This window comes from Momordica charantia, assembly GCF_013281855.1.
Source record: "Momordica charantia cultivar OHB3-1 chromosome 5 unlocalized genomic scaffold, Mcharantia_2.0 BLBB01000005.1, whole genome shotgun sequence".
Classification (NCBI taxonomy): Eukaryota; Viridiplantae; Streptophyta; class Magnoliopsida; order Cucurbitales; family Cucurbitaceae; genus Momordica; species Momordica charantia.
Window position 1 is genome coordinate 25,287,683 of NW_028275163.1, and position 23,222 is coordinate 25,310,904.

A 23,222-nucleotide genomic window follows, 5' to 3' on the forward strand; every position below is an offset into this window, starting at 1 on the left:
AAGTGGCATCTGAGTGTAAGCTTGCCTAAACAAAATGGATTAGAAAAAAAAATCTGAATAGAGAATAAAAATAAAAACAGGTACGCCAACTGAAAGCAGGAAGCACACTTATGAAGAGGACTTCAAAGAATAAGAAAAAGAATGTAAGACTCTTTGAATTTCAGGCTTCGTCGTTTAGTGCAATCGTATATAGGCGAGTATCATTGACGTGCATCATGTTCCGGTTGGCCAAACCATGCTTCATCACTTTTGTCAAGGTTTACACTCGGAATATCAGTTTTCCTCCCAGCCTCTACTCTTCTGTGGAGTAGATTGAGAATTTAAATACCAGACATTAATAAAATGAGTTAGATGATTAGAATACGATACAATACGCGCAAACGACTGTATTATTCCATTTCCAAACCCAAGCACAAGCTGAATCGAAAATTTCCAAGAATTCCACTAGATATTCGTGACAGTAAATTTAACAGGCATCGTTTAGGCATAAATAACCAAAGAAACAGAGTAGGGAGAGGATTCAAAGGCGATCCTCGGAGTAGAGTACTGACAAGACGTGGATGGAGTCCAAGTCCTATGCAATGCGCGTCAAGATCAGACCTCGGCATTCTCGTTCATCAAGTGACGCTGCAAGTTTCGTTACATGCGCCGAAAACACACCTCCCGGAGCATCGTTTCGAAGACATTTGTTGCCGATACGCAGTTAGAAAGATCTGCAGCGGTCGAGTGTGTATGTGGAAGGCTGTAAGTTAAATCAAATTGCAAGTTGCCTGTTACGTAGAATTAGTTGGGTCTATTTTTAGACTTAGAGTGTTTATAAATATATAGCATCATTGAATGAAACTTATACTTCCCCACTTTCTCATTTCTCTCTCAATAATGAGAACTACAGTGGTAAGGGATCGTCTGTGAGTGAGGATTAGTGAAATATTCCCGAGAGAAACTAAGTGATATACCTGTGAGAGTTGGAGTTAGGATCAAACAATCTTTCTTCACTGCCTCCACCTGTGTTTGATGGTGAAAACTATCATGCATGGACAATCAGAATACAAGCCTACATAGAGGGTTGTGATTTATTGGGAAGCAATTGAGCACGATTATGAAATTGCTCAACTTCCTGATAATCCAACAATGCATCAGATCAAGACTCACAATGAGATGATAACTAGGAAGACAAAGGCTCGAGCTTGCCTATATGCAACTGTGTCTCCCGCCATATTCACAGAATTATGGCCTTGAAGTCAGCAAAGGAGATCTGGGAGTTCCTCAAAAGTGAGTATGAAGGTGATGAGAGGATTAAAGGCATGAAGGTGTTGAACTTGGTGAGAGAAGTCGAGAGAATGCAGATGAAGGATTCTGAGTCCATCAAAGAGTACTCAGACAAGTTGATCGAGATTGCTAACAAGGCAAGAGCATTAGGAACTGATCTATCTGACAATAGATTGGTTCAGAAGATTCTGGTTTCAGTACCTGAGAGATATGAAGCAACCATAGCTTCCTTAGAGAATACTAAAGACCTCTCCAAACTCAAAGTGATAGAAGTTGTTAGTGTTTTGCAAGCACAAGAGTAGAGGAGGTTGATGAGGCAAGAAGGAAGCATTGAGGGGGTACTGAAAGCTAGAATGTAGTAGGGAGAAGGTGGAAGAGAGAAAAAGTGAAAAGGGAAGAAGGCGAGTCGCAGCAGTAGGTCAAAATCTGCTGCAAAGGATGTTGGTAGTGCATGCAAGCACTGCGGGAAGCACAACCATCCACACTTCACATCTGGCCTTCTCCAGCCTCTGAAAGGGAAGGGCACATTGATCGATTTTGTAAAGGTTCCAAGACTCAACAACAAGGAGGAGCACATGCTGTAGTACAACAAGAAGAAGATCAACTATTTGTGGCTACCTGTTTCTCATCAGCCAATCAATGTGATGGTTGGTTGGTTGATAGTAGGTGTACCAATCATATGACAAGTGACAAAGAGTTGTTCAAGGATCTTGACAAGTCATTCAAGTCAAGGGTGAAGATAGGAAATGGTGAGTATCTAGAAGTGAAAGGGAAGGGCACAGTGTCAATAGAGAGCTGTGCTGGAACCAAGTTGATTAGTGTAGTGTTGTTTGTTCCTGAGATTGATCAAACCTGTTAAGTGTTGGTCAACTAGTAGATAAGGGATTTAAAGTGTTGTTTGAAAATGGGAAGTGCCTCATTTCTGATTCCAGTGGGAATGAGTTGTTCAAAATAAAGATGCAGCACAAAAGCTTTTCATTAGATCCATTCGAGAAGGAGCAAATAGCTTTCAAGTGTCAAGTGAATGACATTGAGTTATGGCACAAGAGGTTGTGGCATTTTCATTAGAAGGGGTTGCAGTATTTGTAGAAAATGAGATGGCAATAGGAGTACCAGTTCTGGAGGAGCTGAAAACAAACTGCAGAGCTTGTCTGACAGAGAAGAAAACAAGATTGCCATTCAAGAAGTCAGTTTGGAAAGCAACTGAGAAGCTACAGCTCATCCACACTGATTTGTGTGGACCTCAACCAACTCTTTCACTGAATGATAGCAGGTATTTCATTATCTTTATTGATGATTATACTCGGATGTGTTGGATATATTTCATGAAGCAGCTGGAGTGTTTCTAAAGTTTAAAAGATGGGTTGAGAATCAAAGTGCTGTAAGATTCAAGTGGTGAGAACCGACAATGTGACTGAATATATATAACAAGGGTTTAATTCCTTCTGTGAAGAAGTTGGGATAGAACATCAACTCACTGCTTCATATTCTCCACAACAAAATAGAGTTAGTGAAAGGAAGAACATGTGTATTATGGAGATGATAAGATACTTATTGCATGAGAAGACTTTGTCAAAGGAGTTTTTGGCTGAAGCAGCAAACACAACAGTCTTTATATTGAATAGACTACCTATAAGGGTCTTGGAAAAGAAGACCCCCTATGAAGCTTGGTTTGATACTAAACCAAAACTGACAAATTTGAAGGTGTTCGATTGTTTGTGTTTTCTTCATGTTCCACAGGTGAAGAAAGACAAGTTGAGTGAGAAGGCAGAACCAGGAATCATGTTCCACAGGTCCAAAGCCTACAAGATCTATCAACCTCACACAAAGAAAATGGTGATTAGTAGAGATGTTCAATTTTTAGAGGATGAGAAGTGAGACTGGACAGAAGAAGCAGAGGTGAAGCAACAAGAAGTCTCTCTGGAAGCTGATGAACTAGTTGATGATGCACCAGTGAAAGGGACTAGACTACTGACTGAGGTGTATGAAAGAAGCAGCGTAGCTGTGTTGGAGCCTGCAGGGTTTGAAAAAGCTCAAAAAGATCAAAAGTGGATGGAGGCAATGAAGGATGAGTTGAGAATGATAGAGAAGAACAAGACATGGGAGCTAGTGGAGAAGCCTACTGACAGAAAGGTGATTGAAGTTAAATAGGTTTTCAAGACTAAATTAAATCCAAATGGCTCTGTGAACAAGCTCAAGGCCAGGTTAGTAGTGAAAGGGTATGCAAGTCTGGGGAGTTGATTTCTCTGACTTTTGCACCGATTGCAAGAATGGACACAATCAGGATGCTACTGGCTGTGTCAGCTTAGGATGGATGGAAGGTGTATCAACTAGATGTGAAGTCAGTATTCCTAAATGGAATGTTAGAAGAAGAGATCTATGTTGAGCAACTAGACGGGTTCATCACACCAGGACAAGAGCAGAAGGTTTATTTACTGAAGAAGGCTCTCTATAGGTTGAAGCAAGCTCCTAATGCATGGTATAACAAGATGGATGATCACTTGCTGAGCTTGGGTTTTGTGAAGAGTTTGAGTGAATCCACACTCTATGTGAAGAAATCAGGTACTACTATTGTGATTGTATCTCTTTATGTAGATGACTTGCTGATGACAGGAAGTGATAATAATCAGGTAGAGGTGTTCAAGCAAGAAATGATGAAGGTGTTCGAGATGACCGATCTAGGTTTGATGCATTACTTCCTTGGCATGGAGATTCAGCAAGGGCAAAATGAAGTGTTTCTCTGCCAGAAGAAGTACATGAGAGAGATATTGAAGAGGTTCAATATGAAGGAGTGTAAGAGTGTGAACACTCCGATGATTCAGAAGGAGAAGTTGCAAAAGGATGATGGAGAGGAACCTGCAGACGAGAATGTGTACATAAGTCTAGTTGGATGTCTCATGTATCTCACATCCACTAGGCCTGACATCATGTACACTGTAAGTGTCTTATCTAGATTTCTTCATTGTGCAAGCAAGAATCATATGGTTGCTGGAAAGAGTGTTTTGAGATATCTTAAAGGCACACTGTCTTTTGGGATCAAATATAGTAAAGTTGAAAATTTTGAGTTGCAGAGTTATTCAGATAGTGATTGGGCTGGGTCATTAGACGATATAATGAACACCTCTGACTGTTGTTTCACTTTTGGCTCAGGGTGTTTCTCATGGTGTTAAAAAAAACAAGATATAGTGGCTCAGTCAGCTGCAGAAGCTGAGTTCATTGCAGCAACAGCAGTGGTCAACCAAGCTGTTTGGTTGAAGAAGTTGATGCGTGACTTGCATCTAAAGCAAGAAGATAGTGTGAAGGTGTTTGTGGATAATCAAGCCACTCTAGCTATTTCATTGAATCCGATTTTTCATGGAAGAACCAAGCACTTTAAGATCAAGTATTATGTTCTTAGAGAGATGCAGAAGGAAGGAGAAGTTCAGTTGATGCATTGCAACTCAGAGGAGCAAATAGCAGATATCTTCACTAAGTCTTTTAGTGTGGGTCGTTTTCAAGCTCTTAGGAGCAAGTTGGGTGTTTGTAGTATTTGAGTTAGGAGGAGAATGTAAGTTAACTCAAATTGCAAGTTTAATTTTTTTAGTTTTTGAATTTGTCTAGTCTAAGTCCTAGTTTCTAGGAAGTTGTTAGGATTATTTTTTGTTATAGTCAAGTCAACTAAGTAGGTTGCTATTCTTATGGCTAGTGGGGTAGTTGCCTCTTATGTGGAATTAGTTGAGTCTATTTTTAGATTTAGAGTGTGTATAAATATGTAGCATCATTGAATGAAACTTACACTTCCCCACTTTTTCATTTCTCTCTCACTACAAAGACAATGAGATTGAGCAAGTGATGGAGCTTTTTTGGGCGTTTCAACTCCAAACGGAGAGGGGAGAGGAGTGAGGAGTGAGGAGAGGCTCTCATTATTTCGTCTATAAAAGAAGAAAGCCCACGACTACAAGGCTCTCAGTAGTCGTTACTTAGTCTTATGTGCTGCGACTGCGTGCCAAACCTTCAAAATTTGAATGGGCTAGGGTTTCAAAATCCTCCCCCTCATTCGTAATAGCTGTATCTGTGCTTACGTGGATAAGATTTAGGCATGAATGTTGAATGACAACACGAATTACCAATATAATTAGCGATTCACACTTGGTTTCACATACAGACACATAACGAACCATTACTAGTTGTATTTTGTTTGTAAGCAAATCCCTATTCCACCTGGCTTTCAGCTGAGAAGCATGGGTCACATAAGAATATGGACAAAAATACTGGTCTTATTTCCTAAATAGTTTTCAAACTGCCTGTTTTCCCCAATTCTTTTTAATAGTGTTCCAAAATGTCGTTTCTAATTCAATGAACCGGACGGAATTTGGTGCCCACTTTCATAAAGCGTCCATGATTCTATCTTACAGGAGAAACGAACAGGTGGAATACAGCACATTTTGATCGATAGGAATTAGGATGTGGCCTCCGACTCTGTTCCCACTTGTAGGACTCCACTTGGGGCGCGCGGTCTGACTTTGCGCCATATCATCATCAAGAAGAATCATGCCCTGCCGTTGTGGCCGTCAGGGATCTGTTTGGGCGATTGATGGAGATGGGATTTAAAGTATTTCTGAGACACCCTGTGGGAATCTCAGGGCTTCTATTTCCCACTTGATTCTTCATATACATATTATATTGTCAAATTAAATTTGCCTACCACGTGACCGCCACATGCTCTACTCTAACTTGTATACTACAGTAGACCAGCTGATGATCTGCACTTTTTCCGTCCAGCCTTTCTCCGCTTCCCTTCTCCTGGGCTGCTATTGCTGAAAATTCCAATCCTTCCAATTCCTTTTGACAGTGAAGTCAGGAAAGTTGTTCCGTTTCCGCTCTTACACATCATCCCCTGTTTCATAAACGATTGCTCCTTCTCCAACTCACTTAGCCTCACACGCATGCGAGATATCTCAAGCTTTAATTCTCTGTTCTCTCTCCTTAGAGAAGCATAATTATCTCGAGGTGACATTGCTGCACTTGCTACTCCACTACTCATTCTCTGTGACAGCAATCCATCTCCTGTATTTCCCGATATTGAATTCTTCAAACGCAGCTGCTCCAAGTAGAGAATCCGCACCGTCATATTCACAGGTAGCCGCTCATTTCTTGCAGCATGGTTGCTTGCTTCTTGAGATAGTTTCTCGCAGTCTATCAACTGGCACAGTTTTCTGCACTCCTCTTCTGTTAGCTTTGGGTGGGCCTGAATGTGAACAATATTACACATCATTTACAATAAACAACTGCTACTCTAAAGTTGAGCATCAATGTTGAAAAATATGCTTTTTCTTACCTTCAAATAAATGTCAACTGCCCTGTAAAGCCCATCGTCGATGACACGTGCATAATCAGGCAGTACCTCAATCATAGCAACAAACTTGTGCAAGCTCAAATAAGGATCCGGAGCAATTTCAGCTAGATATGCATCAATAAGTCTACCAACTTTTAATAAACAACCATGGCTTGGAGAACCAAGGCCCTGATCAGATTCATATCCACAGTCTTCACTTTCATTTTCTTCTTCCTCTACCCGCTGCAAAAAATTAAGTATCATGCGGTGAACAGTGTCGACGTCAAATAACATATCCCCAACTCGGGCTGATGGTATGAGGAGATCATCAAGTGAAACCATTTCCAAGCGAAAGGCAATCCTCCTCTCAAGCTCAAGCCTACAGGCAATGTTAGTGTCCATCATGATGGCCATCCTCAACATCCCAAACAGAAAACTAAGTGGAACGATACAGCTTTTGTCTGTGGGCATTAGACTTACTAAGCTCTCCACTATAGTAATTTGGTAAGTTAAATCTTGTAGCCCAAGAGGAGATAGTTTTAGTCTTGAACTTGATGATGTTGATGTGGCCTCTAACGATGCCTGAGCATAATGCATAAGAGATGCTACAATGGTGTCTGGTCGAATGCCTTTTCTTGCCATGGCGCAAATGACCCTTCGATAAGAATCAATCCGTAGGGATGACAGATCTTCAATCCACCACTCCGCAGTAGCGCACTTGAGCTCTGGAGAATCACTAACATAATCTAATCTAGACAGACCCGACACCAGTTGCTCCTTGCAAGCATTCATGGCAATCGCCTCCACACAAGCATCTCTTATTCCTACTTGCTCAGCCACACAACTCAGAGCCTCACAGTCACAGTCACAGGACACCAAAACTTGCACTGATTTTTCCAGATTATTTCCCACAATCTCATTCAGGTAAATCTCTGTCCGTGCAATCAGATTATCTTCGCGATACTCTTCCGTCATTTCCAGGTATTCTCCCACGCAACGCAGATGGGCCACATTTGCTGTCGTGATCTCAAAATTCATTCCATAACAGAATTTCACAGCAAGTTCGAATGCCTGAGGGCCGCCTGGTAAGCTAAGGAGCTCCAATTTCGAAGCATTGCAGTCCTTAGCATCCGCAACCATTTTTCGAATCTTTCCACTTCTAGCCACAAGTGGAAACTTGAAGATAAAGAAAACTGAGACTTAAAACGCTTGTATTGCACAACTGAATTATGTTGTTAGTTTTAAAACAAATCAGAGTCATCTTATGTCATTTCGGTCAATATTCAACAAGGAGAAACCAAATTTGAAAAGAGCCACAGGTTCACCAAAATATGCAGGAAAAGTTTGAGTGAAGGCACACACAAACACATTACATGAAATTGAAATTGAAACTTAACTAGTTGAGCTATTTCAGGTTGGCAAAATTGAAAAGAGAGTTTAATTACCTTATGCAGTAGAAATGATTCTCCATCAACGGCAATTGTAATGTCGCCAGCAACGTCAGAGAAGATACTGGAAAGATAACAGAAGGTTTTGCTTAAGCAACTTGAACAAATTAAGCATAGTTTAAGGAAAAGCAGGGCAGTAGATCACAAAAGAAGACTACTAGAGAGTAGAGTGTTGGAAGGCAAATATTAGGGTATAAGACAGGCGATGTTCCACGGGGGGCGAGGGAATGCAAAGCAAGCAAATTTTTGGGGTTAGCCCGACAATGTTGTGTTGTTTTCCCTCTTGTTTTTCACAAATTTGTTTCTAGTTGCTCGAAGATCACTCCTTTTAACCAATAAACCGGAGGAGACGATCTAAATTATTTTCACTAGTGGAGACTGACAGACTAAATTTTAGAGCAGGAAAGAGGAGAAAGAGACATGCCTTGTCCTCGCAATCGCATGCAAAGAAAAGCTAAGGACAGAGATGAGAAAGAGAGATACCGGGTGGTGAAAGAGTTGCTGAGTTTGGGAGTGGAGATGAGCTTAGAACAAGCATCGAAGGATGTCTCGGACATCAATACCATGTTGTTTGAGCTTCAGCCGTGAGTAGCTGTAATTTGGAGGAGGGAATGACGGATGAAGGTGACACACCAATTTCCGTAATTGCCCTGCCGATGCCTGTCTATTTAGAATTTAGTATTTACATAACACATGGCTCAACAGCCTTTTTTCATCCCCCAAACCCAAACCAGCCTTTCTTACATATATCTTTACTTTCCCCCCATTGCCGTGTCTCTACTATGGCAATGACAATTGACAGGCCTGTTGTTGTTTGTTTGCTCGTCTTTGTAAGAAACATTTCAATTTTAATTTGCTCTTTTTGACACTGTGGCAAGGTGCCGTTTCTTAATTTCAATTAAATCAAGGTTGTAAGCTTTAGTCTTAAAGCTGCAGATTCAGCTGGGCCCTAACCGCCTAATAGGTACATGTGTCGGAGGAGGTGGTAACTGGTAAGGGACCAGGATGAGCGCAAAAGTTTAGTCAAAGCAATGGGATGCATCTCCCGCGTGGACTGACATTGGCGCGGAACTCAATAAAGAATAAAGACGTAATTATTTATTAGCATTGGAGAGGCAATGTGCTGGATGAGGTTGAGGATCCCTCGTTTGATTGGCTACTCAACCACAACCACCACCTTATAATTTTCAAGAAAACTGAAAATTCGAAAGGAAAAGGTCAAAATCTCCGATCCCAATAAATTCCATGGCGCAGCGGCAGCGCATGCCAATGCTGCTTGTGATTATGGAAGAGCATTTTCATAGCAAAGCAATAGCCATAAGCTAGCCATTTCCGACCGACAATGGGATCAGTTGAGTTCTGTTTGTCGGTTTATTCGGAGGTCATTACACGACAACCACAACACAATCAGGATTGTCTTGGATTATCGGGACTTCACTCACTTAATCATCTCGCTATGGGAATTGGGAATTGGGATGCAATACAATACACCGATTCTTAAAAATCAATCACAGTTAATGCTTTCTCGGACAAAGTTCAAACTTCTATATTCAATGATTAAATGCTGCCGGTGGATGCCGCTTATAAGAAACGAATATATTTACATATATATATTGAACAGAACATAGAATCTAAGAAACAATAGTATATATGTCTCTCAAACAACACCTACTGTCTCCAGCCTAATGCTTGTCTTTAATGAATATTACACACTTCTCAAAAGTCACCAACACAAGAATAAATCCAATAATTATATTCAATTTATAAGACCGAACGAACTCGCCATATAGCAACCCCCCAATCAAAACGAAATAATCTTTACTCACTACGCCCTTCTCTCTCAATGGGAAAAAAAAAGAAAAAAAAAAAAGAAAGAAAGAAAGACATTTCTTAACTTTCTGTTGTTTAAAAATAAATAATAAATAAACTAAAACAAAAAAAAAGGAAAAAGGAAAAAAGAAAGAAAGAATATTGACCATCCATTTTTGTAGTTATGCCAGTTACTGAATCCTGACCTGCTGGCAGGAATTTCAGTGATCAATTTGCATAATAGAGAGGAAAAATGTATTGGACAGAGTAATGTGAGCTCTCAGCGACCAGTTTTTGCGCGTTTCATCCCGCTCGAGTTGAAAGGAGAGACACTGCCGCTGGGACCAGGACTCTCTTCTCTGAAATTTGAATTCAGCATTGCTAATTCACGCAATTGTTGTCTTTTGATGTAGTCATTTGGTTCATCCTGCGTACATGTGATGGTAAACATTTTAGATGCAAGAAACCACAGCAATCGAAAGGTGCTTCTAAACAAGTAGAGAAAAATGTTTTATTTTCTTTTCCTTTTTAATTTAACATGTCCCCTACCCCTACTAACAGACGAACCGTCTTTCATCTTTCACTACGATAAACTCAAATTATACTCGATCAGAAAGTAAACAGTACCACAGGTTTGAGTAGTTCTTCTATAATTTCTTGTGCCTGTCTCAGCCTGATGTCAATGATATTGGCTGGTAAATCAGCCTCAATTAGGACATGGAGCGGTTCGTTCAGATGTTCATAACCAAGTCTTCCACGGAGTTTCTCTTCCTTGAGAGTTCAAAACAGTCGTAGATAAATAGATAACCAGACAACTCAACATTAAACATTAGCAGATACTACTGTGAAACACAATACGAGGCATCATATGGTAAAAGTTTAAATGGTCACTTAGAGAGATCAATTTTCACAAGCGTCTCATCCAAGCAATTTCACCTAAGGTACCTTTTCTGGATCTTTAATTGATCCCTTCCCTCTTATATACACACGACATCCTGTGGTAGCTTCTACCCGTTTCAGAGAATTGCCTCTAGGTCCGAGGAGCCGCCCAACAAAATTGAACTAGCATTCAAGAAAGGAGCAAGGAGAAGTTTTAAAATAATTCAGATTCCAATAAGAGTTAAAAATAACAATAATAATTTTTTTTAAAGTACAGGAAAACTCTTTTATAGAACTTACATTTGGATATGTCTCCACTGGAATTTCCAATCGCAGAATCCTCTTTACAGTAAATGAACTAGGGCTTGCAGGAGCACCTTGCCAGTCCATTGTCATTCCAGAACTTCCACTTAATCTTGGCTGTGAAAAGAAAAACAAGTAGCATTGGTATTCAAAGTTGATTTTGGAAAAGAAGATTTTGTCCCAGGCCTAAAAATTTCAAAATTCAATTTCAGGCATCCCAAATCACACTAGGAAAAATTCTAGAAGGCCTACAAGTCAAGATAAATGTATAAGAGAAGATGGAAGTTTCTACTTCCTTGTTCTCCCCCTCAAGGAAAATTTTCCATGTTAAGAACAAATCAATTGTTTCTGATTTAGACACAGGGAGAGAGAGGGAGAGAAATGATTTGCATACTGCATAAAAATTATGCCACTCAAAAGAATAAAAAAAGTACAAGTTCCTCAATTTCCCAACATCACTGTGAAACCTGTTGCAGTTTGCAATGATACTACTGATTTGTTTATTGTGTTGGGATACTTTTTTTTTTTTTTTATAAGATATTGTGTTAGGATACTATTCTGCCATGTTTGTGAGCTCCTCAAAATTGAACAAAAATGGAAACTGTCTAGCATATTTGCATGGTTATTAATAACTGACTTTCCTTTTAAGAAAGAGTAATGGCAGAATGCTATCAGGTTTAAAATACAATTCATAGATTTAAGCAGTGATACTGCTCGAAAATAATGCAAACAAGAAGTGGAGATATCCCTTTCAGCTCCCACAACCATTTTCCATTTTATTGTAGGTCCAGAAGTAATGAAATCTACTTCCTACAAAACTTGCATGTCTAATCGCTGAAGATACCAAGAATTGGAAAACAAACAAAAAATGAAGGAGCTGTTCAGGAGTTGTTTATAAAAATTGTCTTTTTTTTAAACAAAAATTTAGTGAAAGCATATTCAGCTAACTGTTCTTTAAAGGTTGTTTCTCACGTGTGCCCTATTTTTAGAACAACAACAATTATTCTTCCTTAGAACATCAAAAGCTAGTAATAATTTCATGATAACTATAATATTTATAGCAACTTGATCATAGTTCTTAAAACCAATTATTTAAAACTACTCTGAGAGCATAGAAGTAAACTCTACCAAACTGCAGGCTAGACAGATGCATATACAAGTTCATTCCTGCTTTATGTAGAAATTACAACCACTTCAGCGTGCAGCTTGGTGAAATAAAGTGACAACAAAAAAGGTAAAGCACACCACATCATTGCAGAAATTTCCAGAACTCGAAATTCTCTGATCCAACCATCTAATAAGTAAGTGTTAGAACTTTAAAATTTAAGAAACTATTAAGCATTGTATGCTCGTAGGTAATTTTTAAGTTGGAGCAATATACGAATTTTCTGATCAATGATCCGTTCAAATGAATCTTACAGATTCTCAATTGAGAACTCCTAGATAAATCGTCTGAAAAATTTTACCTCCTGAGGAAGTCCATTCCAGCCGCCAAAACCTGTGCCAGAAATATTTGACACAAGGTTAGAAGAAGCCATTGGACTAGGGCTTCTATGTCGTAGTCTCTCGAAGTCACTAAAACCTTGGTTGGACATCATTCCAGAAACCCGCAAAATCTCTGCACATAAAGGAACTTGTCACATGGGAAACAAACCCCGAGTTCTGTAGTTTAGAATGTGAAGAAGTAATGGACATGGATTAGCAGAGTAAAAAATGGATACCAGGTTTGTTCTTCATTGATTTAGCATAGACTTGATTGTATTACTGACTACGTAGACTTCTGAATATTTAGTTAGATTTTTATGTAAGATAATTAAATGCCTCAAAGGTCTGAAGCATTGGGCAGCACAACATGTCTCATACTTCATTAATTTTTATGTCTTTTTCTTATCATAGGCAATAGGACACGGGTAAATGGACTTCCATTCCATAAATGTCTTAGTCCTTTCTTTTCTATTTTTTACATCTTCATTTTCATGTGAAGTTCCAGCCCCAATTTTTATGCCAAATCTTGAACTTTCATATTCCTAGACAAAAATTTTTGAAAGAAAAAAGAGAGAGAGAGAGAGAGATTAGTGATTGGCTGCATTTGGAGTAACAAATTTTTACATATTGATTTTAAATAATTTTGGATGTGATTGTGGATAAATTAATTGACAAGCATTGCTGCAAATTTGAATTTTTGAAATGCAATGGACTTTTTTTTTTTTTTATAACCAGGAGTCGAAACTTTACTCCCCTATATCCGGGGGCACCCGCACCCGCTCTAGGGTCTGGACCCCGACAAACAACATCAAGTATTTATGGTATTAAACTCACCCAAAATAAAATGGACTATTAGGATAGCTTAACTAATGATATGTGTTAGAGGAGTCCTTCTGCACTGATTATCCCATGGTAGAGAGAGATTTTATTGGCAAGCTAGTCTCTTGGCTATTATTTAGAATATTAGACTAGAAAGGAATAGGATCTTTTTTGAGGATGTAAAAGTTTCTTGGGAGGAGATTGATGGGAACCCAATCTTGATATTTGAAATAAGATAGTAAGAATAAAATCATATTGCAATAACATAGAGATTACATTGGTTATAGCTTATCTTTCTCCCACAAAACTAATACCCAAAATTCTAACTACTCTAAATCCTTAACTTACATTATTTACAGTCATCAACTCAGGCATAGTAACAAATATACTACTGTTAACATTCCTAATAATATTCCCACTATTTCTGATAGTCTAATCAATTTAGATTTTGATTCAATTTAATGCCTCAGGCTTCACAATATTTTTTGAAATTATCTGTTAATTCTTAACAATTGAAGCCTCTTTCCATAATTTGTGGCTCCTTGTTTCAGGATTCTCTTTCTAAATGTCATTGTTCTTGCATTATCATTCTTCTCAAAAACCAAACAAACAAACAAACACACACACACACTATTAATGGATTTTCATGACCATAATTTCTTTTTTTTTGCTCGAGAGCATGGTTATGCCTGAACAGTTTACAAAAAGGCAAATTAGTGTCAATTAAGCTCTCTAGAAATAAGATTTTGACTTACAACTTGTAAGTTTTTAATTAAAGCAAGTTCATAATGACTAACAAGTAACAACTAATATAATTGAAATGTGAAATAGTATCCAAAAGCTACTCTATGAACAGCTAACAACTTAAGCAGAGTAATGGCTTAAGAATAGTTTAAAAGTTTCCAATCAATAGAATCTATAAATTTCATTATGTGTGGTAAACAGAAAATGCGTTTTGACTTTGAGATAACTAAGTAGAGCATTCCTCATGAGGTGGGCATGTAAGTTAGCAGTAATGTGGTTAAAATAGCCCTCAAATATAAAACTCAGATTATATATAGGTTAATAGTCACTGGATTTAAAAGGCAGACAATCCTACAAATGGCAACTATCTCATCCTTATGTAGTCCAAAGGTAGGAAAATTGAAGATGGAAAAATCTGGTGCAAAAATGATATATGCATTATGAAATAAAAAGAAGTGGTGTTATGAAGTTATAAGGAAGCAGTGGCTAAAGTTGGGTAGTGAAACTAATAAACGCGATCTAAATAGGCATGTATAGTTGCGGTGAGCGAATGGAGTACCAGAGACAGGAGAAAATTGTGAAAGCAGAGAAAAAGAAAGCAACACCTTGATTTAATAGTCGGCTACAAATAGGAAGGATTTGCATGAAGGGTCCGAGTTTCTGATGCTCAGCCAACAGCTCCGACAGGTACTGGCTAAAAAACAAAACCCCCACACAGATCAGAAGAACAAGATGAACTCAATACAATCACATGGGCAGAAAGTAAGTTGAGGGGGATGAAAAATTCATCGCATCTGCTTTTATTTTGGGAGCTTAGAATGAAAGAATGAATCTGGGATGGATACCTGTCAGCATCAGCGCTGCTTCTAATCTGGGGAGAAGCAGCTCTTGCAGGAGAGAAGTTGGGATTATACAAACCTGACATTACTTGGGGCTTTTCTTTCTTTCTTTCTTTCTTTCTTTAATTATTCGGAATCTGAACCAACAAAAGAATAGGAAGATAAAGAGTTTTCAGGTGTTGTTGATGCGGAAGAAAAAGGAGGACAGAAGCGCCAGTAAAGGGAAAAGAAAAAGAAAGAGAGAGAGAAAGAGAGGAGCTGCTAGGGGACTGTCGTGAGTGAGAATTTTGCAGAAAGGAAGGGGAAATTCTTTTGATAAATTTTACCAACGCAATGTAGTTGTAGTGTTGTGTTGTGTATTCACCGTTTATGAGACAAAATTGTAAGAGACAAAAGTAGAACGAAATAATTAAAAGAGGAAAAAATCAGAAAAAAACGACTGGGAAGAGGTGGAGTGGAGGGTGTCGGGCAAACAGGCGCATCTTTCTAAGGAAGCTAAAATTAAGGTGGTAAAAGATTTCCCAATTTTTTGGCATGGATTTGAGTTTTATTATTATGATTTACTGGGAATTAGAGTAGGAACAAGAGCAAGGACTTGGGAGTGACCACTTTTACTTTTACTGTGAATCCAACTGGGTGAAAAATCGAAGTTTATGTTGGAGACACGTGTTGGGCATGCAGATAATGAGAGTTGGACAAACCAGAATGGAAAAATGGGCCTGCGCTGTGATGAATGGCCCAATACCAATAGTAGTGTTAAATTTCACTAAAAATCTCATTCGCTTCAATTTGGACGTACATGTTATTTGTTGTAAAGACGGGAAAGCAGAGCAGAATGCGAATGGTTATACGAGAAATGCTTAGGCTGCTCCCCACATTTTTTCTGCTTCTTTTACTCAATTATCATTTTTCCGATCTCCATGCTTACTGGCCTTTTCTGCAGTAAACTACTGGAATTTGAAATTTGAGGATTCTCCGCTTCCTCATTTATTCTCATATCAACTTCCACTTGTACAAAACAAAGCAAAATTATCCGTAAGTAACAGCAGCAAGATGGTAAACCAAGGGCCATTTGAATTTGATAATAGTTTTTCCACATCCCATCGGAGCGTTTTGGTTTCAACTTTCAAACGGCTACCGTTATTCTTCTTTTTCGTTGTAGTTTGTTCCCACCCAGTGTGAGGGAAAGGGCAATATTTGAAATTGAAACACTTTGCCTTGCCTAAGGGAGGACGCGCAACAACACAAAACACTCCTGTATCTATATAATAACATAACAGAAGTCGATCAATATGGGCTCCCCAGAAATTTTGATGGGAGGAGGCAGATAATTGGGAAGCATTGTAGGCTAGAAGACCCAACACCGGAGCCAGGTATGTGTAACCAGGCATAGGCAAGGCCAAGGGGTAATAGTGTTGCGACCAATTGCCCAAATTCTGGTAAACTAAAGCAACCCTCTGCACATATGGCTTCACAAACAAACTCCTTGTACCTGCTCACGCCTCTACTTCTTAAGCTACCACTCCTCACCCGCATTGCTGCAATCTTAATCACCGTCATATTTGACGGCACATTCCCGTCGTAGGGAAGCCCTGTCTTCGGTCGTACGTGTAACAAGGCCTTATGAGTACGTGCAGAGGCTCCTGTACCCGATTCAGCCTTCACAGACCAGCACAAGACCCATATCTGAACCATCAAAATTGCAAAACCTTTCATCGATCACCTAACCGAACAAGTATTACAAGGGCTCAGAGAATAATGAAAACTCGGCGGAAACAATTTCTTCCATTTTGTTGCTATTACAAGGGCGGGAGTAAGAGTAAATATGGTTTCTAAATATGGATGTGGAGTAGAAATGGAGTGAACCAACTCCTAACAGGACTCACTGCCCAATGGAGTAGCGGTCAATACCTGATTCCTCACAGAAAAGAGGACGAGTTTCCATGGAAAGTAATAAATCATCTATGAACATGGGAAAAATGACGAAACAGCGAGGCTTTCACAAGGGCAGAGAGTCAGCCACAGGAGACGCATAATTTTCATAGATATCCGCCGCAGTTAAAGCACGCAGCTAAGCAAATCCAACTGTGGGAGAATCAATCGGAGCGTAGATTGTGTGAAAGGAAGATTGCGCTGTTATCTTTTCCACGAGAGAGAGTATTGTGCATTTTGTAAGACAGGAGTAATAAAAATGTTTTTATTTATGTTTAGAAAGAAAAGTTGAAATCGAAAAAAAAAACAATTGTTTCCAAAAATTGTAAATCTTAAAAACATTTCAGAAAGTGTAAATCAAAGCAATTATCAAACTGAGTCCTCAATTTTTTAATCCGATCCATGAGGAGAATTTGGCATATCCAGTTTACTTACGAAAATAATAAAATAAAAATACGATCAAATTTTCAAAATCTAAAAGCATAAATGGATCATAACCTCTTAGCGCGGCAACCGCACCTCCATACAGAAACACGTGAAATTGTTAATCACCAAACTACCATTCCTTTTTTGTTGTTTCTTTACTCAATAAAAACCAAGAGATTCAAGGGGATATGCTAGTTTTTGAGGAGCTACTACTCTTGCAATTAATTATTCTTATTTGAATGTGACATAAATCATATGGTAATCCTTCAAGTAAAAGGTTCTTATGGGAGGATATATATATATATATATATTTTTTTTTTTTCTTGATTCGAGCGGACAGTAGAGTGTTTTGTTTTTACATGCATGTCCGTCCTTTTTTTTTTTTCTAGCTATAGGTCCGTTTGAAGCAGAGCAGAGACCCAACCCTGGTACCTGGCTGGAGGTTGGACATCAATTAATAATGAGTTCATCTTAATGGGGTTGTGTTTTTAAACTAATTAATTATGAATGGAGTGAAATTAGAATACAAACAAATACATCTCCAGGTGCGAGAAGAATATTGTGTGTTGATGTTTGAATAGAATACAATACTCAAATTAGGAAACAGGAACAAGAATAGAAAACTCCCAAGGAAAAGGATACATGATACATGGACTGGACTGGACTGATCTTTGCTTTAAAAGGGAAAAAGGAAAAATAAAAAAGGAGTAATTAAGCGGGCGGCAGCATCAGGAGTGACGAGGAAAAGGAAAAGGGATGGGAATCAACAACTCCTGACGATTACACTGCGCATCATGTCCTTGAACTCGAAGAAATCAACCCGGCCGTCTTGATTGCGGTCAACGGAGACGATCATCTTCTGAACCCTGTCGATCTCGTTCCCCTCCGACAATCCCAGCTTTCTTAGAACCACTTGCAGCTCGGCGGCGGATATGTAGCCATCTCCATCCTCGTCGAATACCCTGAAGGCCTCCGTTAGATCCGCCTCCTCCTGCGACATCGACATGCTTTCCCGCTCCTCACCCTCGCCCTCGCCCTCCTCCGACCCCCCGAAATAGGTGTCGTTTAAGGACTGGTGCAGGGCTGCAAAGTCTTCGAACCTCAGGCCGTCGTTTCCCGGTTGGATGAAGGAGTTGACCGTCGAATCCAGATCCGATTCATCAGCATCCAACCCAAGAAGCCCCAGAGCCTGACCCAGCTCCTCGGTCGTGATCATCCCGTCCCCGTTCTTGTCGAAGAGGTCAAATATGCGACGCAGACGTAGGGAATTCAGGCTGGGGCACCGAAGCTGGAACGACGAAGACGAGGGATTCTTCGTCAGCCGGGGTTGGGGTCGGGGAGCATTACCGTTATCTGAGGCCGCCGCTTCCATTTCCACGACTCGGGATGCTGGCGAGATCTGCCCCAAAAAGCAACAAGGATTAGGATTTTTTGGATGACTTGGGACTGGGAGGCTCTATCACAATTCACAATTCACACTGAGATTCAATTTAATATAATATTAATAAAATGGTCAAGATCGGAGGTGGAAAATAAATAAGGGAGTCTTTGATTTTAGTTTTAGTAAATACTAAATAGTAAATGGTAAATAGAAATTTGAAACCAAAATTAATACCTTGGCCTTTGGGCAAAAGAAAGAAGAGAAAACAGGACAAGGCCGGTTCTCCTCACTCCTCTCTCCTATATTATAAGGGATGGTGCGCGCTTGGCGGGCGTTGGAAGTTGGAACATCAACATGGACTGCACGTGGGCGCTCCTTTCCCCTTGCCCACTAGTCTCCACTCGCCCTTCCTTTCCAATTTCATTATGGTCGTCGTTATTTTGGGCACAGCGTACGCCTCTCCAATCTCTCTCTCATTTCATTTCCCCTTTTTCCGTACCCCTCTTTTTTCAACACACTTTCATTTTTAATTATAATTGAATTAATTACAAAAGTCCAACTTTTGCATAAACAAAAGAAAAGTTCAAGTCTTTTGACCAGTTATGCTAAATTTATTTATTTATTGTGAATAGTTATATGATCCAATTCCAATTTTTGCATGCCCGTGGAACGCAGAAAAGAGGACAAATCTAGAAGCCAAAAATTAAGTGCCGATTGCTAAGTCAACGTCAACTATTAATGAGAATTGCAATACAAAGGAACAAACTAAAATGTAAGAATCACTTAAAAGTTAAAACACATGATTGAAATAAATATAATGGATTTAAAACACATGATTTTTTATATACTAAATAAACATTTAAAACTCAAAAATCAAAATAAAATTAATTTAAAAGTTCATATCAAACTAGGGCTCAAAGTATTACTATGATTGCGTGACCCTGTAATGTAATTCGTCTATAATAAGAGGACATCAAGATCATTTGACTACTCCATAAAACACACCACATAATTAACAATTTAAACTTTACTTGAAAAAAATAAGTTAATCTGAGATGTCGTAGATCTAATCAATAACTTTTTTTTAGTGATTACTATGTCACATCCATTTTTATCTGTCTTATTGAGTAGAGTAAAAGTCTTTCTTTCCTTCATATTCAGCATTTCACAGACTCCCTTGGAAGGGCTTGTCGTTGAGCTCGCATCGTGCCCTGATACTTTTGCTTCAGTGAAACCTAAACTACTTCTAGCTATACATCACTGTTCAAGATGGCTTCCATAATTGATGCATCGATGGGCTAAAAAAAAGACAATACTTTTACCCGCATATCTTTCAATCATGCACTGGTGATTCCATCATATTTTGTCATTGTTGGTTGCACAAATTCACTTTCCGCTGTCATATAATAGTCGCTAAACTCTGAGGAGGACTTTTATTTCTTAGATCTGAATTTGGTATTTTTTTAAAAGGCTTTGATAAAACGATATTGGGAGAGAGAATAAAGAATTGAAGCCAATGTTGTACATATATATCATCTTGACGTTAGTCGTTTGGGTTGAATTCGGATTAATTAGTATTTTGCAGTAATGAATGCATTTGCATTTGGTGCAGCGCTGAGGTTGTAGTATAGTGTTGAGTTTGAATGGAGGTGGACGGCGACATAAAAATAGGATTAATTTCACTGTCAATTCTAGTTTTATTAATTGAATGCTTGATGTATATACATCCGAAAGTTGAAGTCGGTCGTTATATACAGATCCTGGGAATCAGTTGGATTGGATTTGTTTCCGGAAACAAAAGAAGAAAAGATACATCTACTGGAAGGAGTAGAAGAAGCAAGAGACTCTACATTTGTGTGGACGGTGACATCAACATGAAATTGAACGATGAATTCGTAAGGTGGATTCCATTTCCGGACGCTCATGCTTTGGACGGCTTAAGGATTTGAAACGAGCATAGCAAACTGGAGTCGACGCTCATAAAAGCTCCTGCGTTATCGAACTCCCCGCAATAGTTGGGCGCTGAAAATATCGTAACCAACTGCCTGTCTGCGAAAAACTCGTAGCCATCTTCAACTACCTGGGTGGGAGAAAATTATGAAATTATAATGAGGATCAAGAATCAGAGCATTGAGCAGCGGAGCGGAGGCATACACACCTGGTGGGCGCGGCATATTAGATCGAGATCGTGCTTCTTCAAGAAATCGGCGACCTTGTCTGCGCCGAAGGTAAAGGAAACTCCCCTGTCATTCTCGCCCCAACCTCTAATGTCCCTATCTGGATCGGCCCAAAGAAGATCGCACAAGAGCCCCTGGTCCGGCACGTCTATGGGCCTTTCTATGTCTCCCACCTGATTTAAGCTCTGCATTTCCGGGGAAAGGCCACCGTGCATGCAGAGGATTTTGTCGTCTATGACAGCCGCCACGGGCAAACAATTGAAGCAATCGGTGAAGATCTTCCAAAGGCGGACGCTGAAGCGGCGTTTGCATTCATCGTAAAATCCGTAGATCCGGTTGATGGAAGCGCACTCGTGGTTTCCTCTGAGCAGGAAAAAGTTGTCTGGAAACTTGATTTTGTAGGCAAAGAGAAGGGTTATGGTCTCGATGCTCTGTTTTCCTCTGTCCACGTAGTCGCCCAGAAAAAGATAGTTGGCGTCGGGAGGAAACCCTCCCATCTCGAACAGTCGCAGCAGATCCGGATATTGGCCATGAATGTCACCTGCCGCAGCGCAAACAACATAATTCAGTTCAGTTCACAATGTTAATTAATGAAGGCACAGGAATCACAATATGATATAATCTTAATGTATACCACATATGTTAATTGGAGCCTCCAGTTGCAGCAGATTGGGCTGGCCAAGGAAAACTTGTTTTGCAGTGATACAGAGCTGACGGATTTCGGGTTCTATTAGCTGAATCTTTTTACCTTTGTTTTTCCTCCCTTCCATCAGCCTGTCTATAAGCCCCTCCAAACCTTCCATTTCCCACCGCCCCTCTTCCCCCACTAAATCGTTTCCACACACAAGAATGAAGAATTTGGCCAAGAATGAAGAATGGCGCCGAGCAGCAGTTGGTGGATGGGGATGGGATTCCAGGTTCAGTTTTTCGTGTTGAGCGTTGAGATACCAAAATAAATTGGTGAATTTGCGGGTACCAGAGAGTGGGCTTTGTTAACCAAGAATCACTAACCTCCCCTCCCCGAATATAAGGGGTCCTATCTCCTATCTTCGACCTCCCGCAATTTACACAAACTAAACTCATCATCTTCCTCTATTCTAAATTCTAATTCCATTTTTAACCTTCCGACTCTTTAACAATTAATCATCTCGATAAACATATTTTTAATCACTAACATCTCATTCTCAACACGCATAATTTATTACATTGTTTCCCACCCCCTCATATGCAACTTACCTTTTCTAATTCGAGGGGTATTAAATCAGAAATTAGTTTTTGAGATTTTCATTCTAAGTGCAAAATAAATGTGATAAAACTAGGTTGAATATAACATAAACATTTATCTACAATGTCTTTATCGATTACCTCTAATCCGATACATGTTAGGTTTTTATCTTAATTATTATATAACAACATTATCATTATTATTATGGATTTGTCTCAATTTTGGTCCTCCTTTTTATATGATTTTCTATCCCTAAACTTTGTCCAAAAAATATTTGAGTTTGTAAAATGGATTGAGTGAGCTTTTTATATGTATTCTTAGTATATATCCACGGTCGTGGTAAAGAAATGATAGTTAGTTACATATATTTATAATTGGAGCTATACCAAGTAGATTATGCATTTGATTTTAGAGTTAATTCTAATTTATGTTGATAATTAAGAAGGATTAAAGTATAATATTTGAAAGTTAAGTAATCAAAATGGAGAAGAAAAAAAAGGGGTAAAAAAGTGTGAGGACCAAAAATAAGTATTATAGTTTTATTATATTTTTATCTTTCATCTCTAACAACATTTGTATAATATTTGAGTGTGTTTATGCTGAATCTTTACAACCGCCGCTCTAAAACACTGTGAACTTGTTGAGCTGTGCTTCGAACCTACAAAAAGAATAGAAAAATCTAATGGTCAAGTCAGTTTTAGTATGAGGTATTCGCTCTCAAGACAATCAATCAAAATTGTGTACTCTATATATATATATGAAAAAAAATGTTTGGCTCTTCACTGATTGTTGTCCTGACCACTTAAACATGAATAAATCACCGATGAATCCAAAAACTTAAGTTGATGGACAATTATGATAAATTTGACATGTACTAAACTTTTGACAACTAAAGAGATTTAAAAAAAAACATATAATTTTTTAAAAAGAAAACACGGAGATCAATTAATCAATATGAATCTCGAGAGTGGATGGTTGACCGCTAGAAGTCACTCCAATAAGATTGTTTTTCAAAATTCCCTCGTGGCCTGCGCTAATTAGCTAGGGAGAGCTCCTCGCTACTCTTTGATTCTATTTGTCTACATTCATCTCACGAAGATTTACAATATATTGCTTGATGCTATTAATATTGATGGGATTTCGAGTCCAGAGTTAAGTGCTAAGCTTGGGGA

The 23,222-nt window shown here is 39.0% G+C and overlaps 5 protein-coding genes across 5 annotated transcripts; 1 reads left to right on the forward strand and 4 right to left on the reverse strand.

Moving 5' to 3' along the window:
- The first annotated feature begins 1,229 nt into the window (after nt 1–1,229).
- On the forward strand, nt 1,230–1,571 carry LOC111024037 (uncharacterized). The gene has a single exon (XM_022301612.1). It carries the CDS (start codon nt 1,230–1,232, stop codon nt 1,569–1,571), a length of 342 nt encoding a protein of 113 aa, XP_022157304.1.
- A 3,769-nt stretch (nt 1,572–5,340) lies between these two features.
- Nucleotides 5,341–8,867, reverse strand: LOC111024043 (Phototropic-responsive NPH3 family protein). The gene is made up of 4 exons (XM_022301619.2): nt 8,515–8,867; nt 8,029–8,095; nt 6,587–7,759; nt 5,341–6,496 (listed from the first exon to the last, which is right to left on the reverse strand). The coding sequence occupies exons 1-4, from the start codon at nt 8,595–8,597 to the stop codon at nt 5,990–5,992; spliced, it is 1,830 nt and encodes a 609-aa protein (XP_022157311.1). The 5' UTR covers nt 8,598–8,867; the 3' UTR covers nt 5,341–5,989.
- A 791-nt stretch (nt 8,868–9,658) lies between these two features.
- Nucleotides 9,659–15,247, reverse strand: LOC111024049 (KH domain-containing protein At3g08620). The gene is made up of 7 exons (XM_022301625.2): nt 14,916–15,247; nt 14,676–14,764; nt 12,489–12,640; nt 11,020–11,139; nt 10,786–10,902; nt 10,468–10,611; nt 9,659–10,267 (listed from the first exon to the last, which is right to left on the reverse strand). Exons 1-7 carry the CDS (start codon nt 14,993–14,995, stop codon nt 10,121–10,123), a joined length of 849 nt encoding a protein of 282 aa, XP_022157317.1. The 5' UTR covers nt 14,996–15,247; the 3' UTR covers nt 9,659–10,120.
- Nucleotides 15,248–17,813: 2,566 nt separating this feature from the next.
- Nucleotides 17,814–19,040, reverse strand: LOC111024052 (calcium-binding protein CML42). Its single transcript, XM_022301630.2, has 2 exons — nt 18,883–19,040; nt 17,814–18,666 (listed from the first exon to the last, which is right to left on the reverse strand). The coding sequence occupies exon 2, from the start codon at nt 18,637–18,639 to the stop codon at nt 18,031–18,033; it is 609 nt and encodes a 202-aa protein (XP_022157322.1). The 5' UTR covers nt 18,640–18,666; nt 18,883–19,040; the 3' UTR covers nt 17,814–18,030.
- A 1,263-nt stretch (nt 19,041–20,303) lies between these two features.
- Nucleotides 20,304–22,020, reverse strand: LOC111024016 (serine/threonine-protein phosphatase PP1). Its single transcript, XM_022301574.2, has 3 exons — nt 21,460–22,020; nt 20,807–21,366; nt 20,304–20,728 (listed from the first exon to the last, which is right to left on the reverse strand). Exons 1-3 carry the CDS (start codon nt 21,626–21,628, stop codon nt 20,570–20,572), a joined length of 888 nt encoding a protein of 295 aa, XP_022157266.1. The 5' UTR covers nt 21,629–22,020; the 3' UTR covers nt 20,304–20,569.
- Nucleotides 22,021–23,222: the final 1,202 nt, after the last annotated feature.

Excerpts from the sequence above, each read along its gene's own strand:
- LOC111024049 (XM_022301625.2), bottom strand. The coding sequence starts at position 14,995 with ATGTCAGGTTTGTATAATCCCAACTTCTCTCCTGCAAGAGCTGCTTCT. Across the intron at positions 14,765-14,915 it reads AGCAGCGCTGATGCTGACAG|CCAGTACCTGTCGGAGCTGT; the intron begins GTATCCATCCCA and ends TTTGTTTTTTAG. Across the intron at positions 10,268-10,467 it reads AAGAACTACTCAAACCTGTG|GATGAACCAAATGACTACAT; the intron begins GTACTGTTTACT and ends ACATGTACGCAG.
- LOC111024052 (XM_022301630.2), bottom strand. The coding sequence starts at position 18,639 with ATGGAAGCGGCGGCCTCAGATAACGGTAATGCTCCCCGACCCCAACCC.
- LOC111024043 (XM_022301619.2), bottom strand. The coding sequence starts at position 8,597 with ATGGTATTGATGTCCGAGACATCCTTCGATGCTTGTTCTAAGCTCATC. Across the intron at positions 8,096-8,514 it reads AGCAACTCTTTCACCACCCG|TATCTTCTCTGACGTTGCTG; the intron begins GTATCTCTCTTT and ends TTATCTTTCCAG. Across the intron at positions 6,497-6,586 it reads CAGTTGACATTTATTTGAAG|GCCCACCCAAAGCTAACAGA; the intron begins GTAAGAAAAAGC and ends GTTCACATTCAG.
- LOC111024037 (XM_022301612.1), top strand. The coding sequence starts at position 1,230 with ATGGCCTTGAAGTCAGCAAAGGAGATCTGGGAGTTCCTCAAAAGTGAG.
- LOC111024016 (XM_022301574.2), bottom strand. The coding sequence starts at position 21,628 with ATGGAAGGTTTGGAGGGGCTTATAGACAGGCTGATGGAAGGGAGGAAA. Across the intron at positions 21,367-21,459 it reads GGCTCCAATTAACATATGTG|GTGACATTCATGGCCAATAT; the intron begins GTATACATTAAG and ends GCGCTGCGGCAG. Across the intron at positions 20,729-20,806 it reads TAATATGCCGCGCCCACCAG|GTAGTTGAAGATGGCTACGA; the intron begins GTGTGTATGCCT and ends TCTCCCACCCAG.